Raw genomic sequence first — 5,545 nt, 5'->3', positions numbered from 1 at the left:
GTCTGTTAAGCATCTGTCTTGATTTTGGCTCAAGTCATGATCTCAGAGTCCTGAGATCGGGCCCCCCGGCAGCTCCAAGCAGGCTGTGTGGGGCCTGCTTCAGATTCTCCCTCTCCCTTTCTCTCTGTCCCTCCCCCATGTGCATTCTCTCTCTCTCAAATAAAATACTAAAAAAGCAAATAAATACAATACCAGACACTGTATCATCAATCGGGTAACATATTTCATTCAAGAAAGCATACGCAGGTGGGCACCCGGGTGGTTCAGTCAGTTAAGCAACCACCTTAGGTTCAGATCATGATCTCGCAGGTCATGAGTCTGTGCTGACGGCTCAGAGTCTGGAGCCTGCTTAGAATTCTGTGCCTTCCTCTGTCTCTGCCCCTCACCTTTACACATTCTGTCTCTCTCTCTCTTAAAAGTAAACATTAAAAAAATGTTAATAGGAAAAAAGGCATATGCATGCATGAAGGTGAACGGATACAGGTTAGGAAGTCAACAAGAAATGAAGCAGGGTGCCCCCATTACCAAGAGAGAGGATCTGATTCCACCCCAGAAGAGAACAAGGGCCAGCAGCTGAATGAAAAAGTCAACCCAAGAGGTGACAAGACTCACTTTCAACAGAAAACATGACCCCAAAAAAGGCCAAAGGGAATGAGGCAGGTTTTGACAAAAGGTGGCAACCACTCTTTAAACCTAACCCGAACCCGAACCTTAACTCTCCCTCTAACCCCAGCCTTCCACTCTCCTGCCGGTGACTCCGTGGCTGCCCCAGACCAAAAACCATCAAGGTCAAGGATGCTGGCCGGTGCTGCCCAGATAGATCAGCCTCAGGGCAGCGAGCAGGGTGGAGAACACATCTGGAAACAGGTTCACATGCAAACAGAAGACAGCACTGGCATATAGTGGCAATCACTGGCAAAAATGTAACAGTAAATCAGTGACTGTGATTAATTATTTCTATACGGTGAAACTTGGTAGTTTTTCTCTTCTCACATGTTTGGTTCACCAGAGCCTGTACTCAGTGTGAGCCTCAGCCGCCTTATCTGACATCAGGCACGGCTTCATGACCAGGGAACCTGTGTGGCATGGTGGAAAAGAATTCACACGGCAGTGTAGACCAGGTGTAGACCAACATGGCCATTATGGTGAGTGAAATGGCGGTCCTGAGAAACTGTGGGCTCGACCTACCCGAGGTCCAGCGTTCCTGCTCCTGGCACAGAGGCCAAAGAATTCCTCACACACAGTCTCAGAAGGGGCCAGGCAGTGTCCCTTGCGGCCATGACAGATGGAGGGCCCCTCCCTGGGAGGTCGGGCGGGTAAAATGCACTGGAAGCAAATCACAGGCACTCTGCAAACAGTGAGGTGCTGAGGAAGAGCAAGAAGAATGAGATCCATAATTCTGAAGCCCTCAAACAAGATTAAAACGACATGCGCGTGCGCATGCACGTACACACACACACACACACACACACGCACACACACACGTTTTGCAAGCACTTTTACAAACCCAAACGCTTTGGAATGTCTAGCCTTCAGAGGAGAGGAAGAGGAGGGGGCTGGCACTGAACACGGGTAAATAACACCCTAAGTAGAGAGAAGACTTCACGGATTCAATCAAAGCAGCTTTGCTATATGACCTTGGCATGTACTCTGCTGCTTCATCTCTAAAGGAAACAGTAATAAATAGATCCCAAGGCATCTTTATGAGACCAGATGCTGGGGGCAGGCGGTGGTCCATGAAGGCCTCTGACCCAACCATGCAGGAGGCTGCCCCTGGGGTCAACACATGCCAGGAATGGCCAGAGTGGTGACAAAGGTGAAAATATGTCTCACCACAAAGCTATCTCTCACCGCCTGGCCTGTCACGAGACCCACAAGCCACCTTTCCTTTGGTAAAGCCTCTTCTCCACTGCAGTGTAAAATGTGGCCCCTCCCACCAGCCCATTTTGTTGTCGGCAGTCATTAACAGGTGCAGTCATTAACCCCCACACGGGTTTGAATTTGTTTATAGAATTAACTTCCTGTCACCTGAAAAGCTGAGAAAAAGAGGCCTGAGGGCTGAGCCAGGTCCCTGATACACTTTGATGGAGAAAGAGCCTTGGAGTGAGCGAGTGTCCAGGAGGAACTACTTGAGGTGGGTAGGATACTAGCGCGGGGGCTGGGGCTCTCCTGGGAAGGCTCCTCGGTTCTTCGAAAAATATCCAACACGGAAGCAAGAGAGGTGAAGACAAGCAGGAGTTTTGTCAACCCACTTCCCGGGGCCCTGAAGTGTCTGCTTACACTTTGCTCCTGGGGAGGGACAGGTCGCGAGGCTGCAGTTTACACTTCCTTCCACCTCCTCGATCTTCTGCCAGGAGGTCTCTGCACCTGCAACCTGTTTATTCCCTCCCGTCTCTGCCCAGGTGGCCTCACACTCTGTAAGGCTGAGATTTCTTTGATTTTCATTCCCTTTCCGCCTATTTCGTCCTTTTTTCTGGCTTTCTGGCCAGTGGGAGGAGGAGGGCTCATTGGAAGCCTCCACTCCGTGCTCAGAGCTCAGACACAGCCACGCTTCTCACCTGCAAACAGCTTCGTTCAGGAGCCCCGTGCCCTCTGACCTTGACCACCCACAGCCGGGCCGAGAACCAAGCTGCATCTCCGCGAGTGCCTGGAGGTAGTGGGACAGTGCTCCCCTAAAGGGTATGTCCAAGTCCTGACCCCTGGTCCCTGTGAATGTGACCTGATTTGGAAATGGGTCTTTGCAGATATAATTAGATTTGTACTTGAATTAAGGAAGGCTCTCAGGATGAGATCCTCCTGGATTCAGGGTGGGCCCTAAATCCAGTGCCTGGTGTCTTGTAAGAGAAAGGAGAGGGAGATGTGAGACAGAGAAAGCCATGTGAAGAAGATAGTGCCTAAGAGAAAAATCACTCTCCTGACCCCCTAGGTTCTTAGCCAAGCCCCCTGTCATAAAAGACGGATAAACCAGAGAGAAACAAACAGAAGTTTACTAACATGTATACACACAGGAGAGACCCAGGAGAAACTGAGTAACTCCCAAAGTCCCTTAGAATTCAGGATTAAATGCCACCTTCCTGGGGGAGGGCAGGGGGAGGCCGGTCTCCCAGGGGAGACTAGATGGTGTTAGGGAAGACGAAGGGGCCCTTAGAAAACAAGACAGGAGCATGCTAGTTTGTGACAAAGTCTATTTGGATGTGGTGTCACGTCTAGTGTCCTCTCCTGTGACAAGAGTCACTCTCCACTGATGAACTCCCCAGAAAGAGGATTAGTGATGACTGAGTACCTTCTGGAGGGTGTGTGTTTGCGCAGCTGAGGGGAGTTCACAGAAAGCCTCTCCCTGCATTTGCTGTTTTCAAGCACTTGCAGCTCAACTGAATCAACGTGCCAAAGCAGCACAGTTTGGGGTGGTAGGTCCTGAGTTCCTACAGTCATATTTTGGGCTCTGCCCCCCTCAGCAGACAGAGAGGGAGAGAGCAGGGCTGGGCCAGCACAAGCCAAGGGCCAGAGGCCACCCCAGACTAGAAGAGGCAAGGAATTCTCCCCTGGAGCTTTCTCCTAGGGAAAGCATGGTCCTGCCGATTTGATAGAAAAGGGAAACTGAGGCACCAGAGGCCCCTCTGCTCCCCTTGGACGTGAAGGTCCGGGCCCACAGCTGCTTCTGCCTCCTCCTTCACGATGCCAGTTCCCACCCAGTGCTCTGTCTGGGGCCGGAGGGCAAGGAGCACAGATTGGTGTGGGAGCATCGCTGAGCCAGGACCCCTGGCTGGCCTCACCTGCTCTGCCCCTGTGCCCCTCTGCCTTGCCCTGGGAAGACGAGGGCAGTGCGAAGCCCGTGTGCCCCGCGGTGATTTCATGCTCCATAAGATGGGCAATCAAAAATAATAGACACACAGCTGCCTGCCCGGGGCCTGAGGCGGCAGCAGACCATGCTGAGGTGGCTGCCTGCAAAATAAACCAGTCCCCAGGCCTGGTGGGGAGAAATAACAGCATCAGCGAGGAGCGGGAGCCGTGTCTTGGTCTACAAAGCCCCAGCCAATAAGTGGGCTAAAAATAAGCAGCCTCTCCCCCCTGCAGTGTGCCCTCCTTTCCCTGGTGGCTCCATTTCTCCCATCCCGCTCCGGGCAGGTGTCTGTCTGCCCCACAGCCACCCGGGCTGGGGCGCCCCAGTCCACCAGCACTGGCAACGAGATGACAAGGGGAAGGGTGGAAGGTTCCTCCAGCACCAGGGGGCTCCCTGTGGGCCCCGGCCTGGGTCCTCTGGCTCAGGGCTGCTTCCTGTCAGTTCTGAGCATCCAGTCACTGGTGAAAGACACTCTCTGAGCAGCACGATGGAACTGGGCACCTACAAAGCCCAAAGATGAAGCCCCTGGGGTCCTTCTGTCTGCACTTGGTGGGGAAGTCCATGTAGAACCTCCCTTCTCTGGCGCTCTTCTGGTTTTTGGTTGGTTGGTTGGTTGGTTTTTGTTCGTTTTTTTTTTTTTTCTTTTCCCTCTCCTCTTTGGACACCGCCTGCAACCCACAGAAAGGAGACTCCAGTGGGCACTGGGCTTCTGGCTCTTCCAAGAGCCTTGAGTGGTGCCCAGTGTGAACGCCAGTGCCTCTAAAGACTGAAGTTTTTCTTTTTTAATTTTCAGACAAAGGGTGGACACTTTAGTGAGGAATTGGGTGAGTGGGGGTTCTGGAAAGCGTCCCCCGCGGGACCCCAGGAGGTGAGATGCAGGCCTTCTCTCAGTTCTGCTGCTATGGCTGAAACACACGGTTCAGTGATGCCTGCTTTGAAACAGTAAGAACGTGAGCCCCACAGAACGTGAGCCCCTAGTGGTGCCTTTTCCTCACCCATCTGGCTCCTCCCACCCCAGGACCGTGCACACTCCTGCCCACGGGTTCCTAGCATGTCTTACTGGAGGATTACCAGAGCCCTCTAACCACCTTCCTGTCTTCATCCCTGTCCCCCCTAAGTCCCTTCTCCAGCTTAAAAAATGTCAAGGGTTGTCCAAACGGCTTGCCCAGACCCACATGGTTCCTCAGCAAACTAGCACCCCATCTCTTCATCCCCCTCTGAGAGGGTGAGAACTACACTTTCTAGAATATCTTTTGCTATCTCTTGAATTCGTAATCTTTCAAAGCCAAGTTCACATGGTACCTTCTATCTCCTATTTATCCCAAGGAGAAATCAGTCACTCCCTCTCTTTGCGTCCCACAGCTTCTATCAGGGTGTCTCTGTTTCCAATTACCTGTACTGGCTTGTGTACCTCCCCTGCTGGCTGGCTGGATCCTGAGGGACAGTGCCTGGCACATGACAAGTGTCGAAGAAATGCAGTCACGCTGCAGTTGACCTGCAGACCCACGACAGAAATGTTTTTTGCAACGAGCCACCAAGGTTTTTGTAGGGTGGCTTGTTACACAGCACTACTATGCCGAGAGCTGACTGAGACACAGGGGTCAATTCAGGGAGAGTGGAGTGTTTGGGACTGAGCATGCAGCACTGGCATAAAGCTATTTCATAGGTAGGGGTAAGTACTGAGAGCTGATGGTGGGTGGGGGG

The 5,545-nt window shown here is 52.5% G+C and overlaps 1 protein-coding gene across 1 annotated transcript in view; it reads right to left on the bottom strand.

The window, feature by feature from the left end:
- Positions 1-1,002: 1,002 nt before the first annotated feature.
- The window catches only part of LOC115274686, a 28,924-nt gene continuing 24,381 nt past the window's right edge, over positions 1,003-5,545 (bottom strand). Inside the window, 3 exon segments of the mRNA XM_029918103.1 lie at positions 1,003-1,076; positions 2,281-2,481; positions 3,774-3,967. Of these exon segments, the coding sequence (XP_029773963.1) occupies positions 1,003-1,076; positions 2,281-2,481; positions 3,774-3,967 (469 nt within the window).

This window comes from Suricata suricatta, chromosome 2, assembly GCF_006229205.1.
Source record: "Suricata suricatta isolate VVHF042 chromosome 2, meerkat_22Aug2017_6uvM2_HiC, whole genome shotgun sequence".
Classification (NCBI taxonomy): domain Eukaryota; kingdom Metazoa; phylum Chordata; class Mammalia; order Carnivora; family Herpestidae; genus Suricata; species Suricata suricatta.
This window is presented reverse-complemented; position numbering and strand designations above follow the sequence as displayed.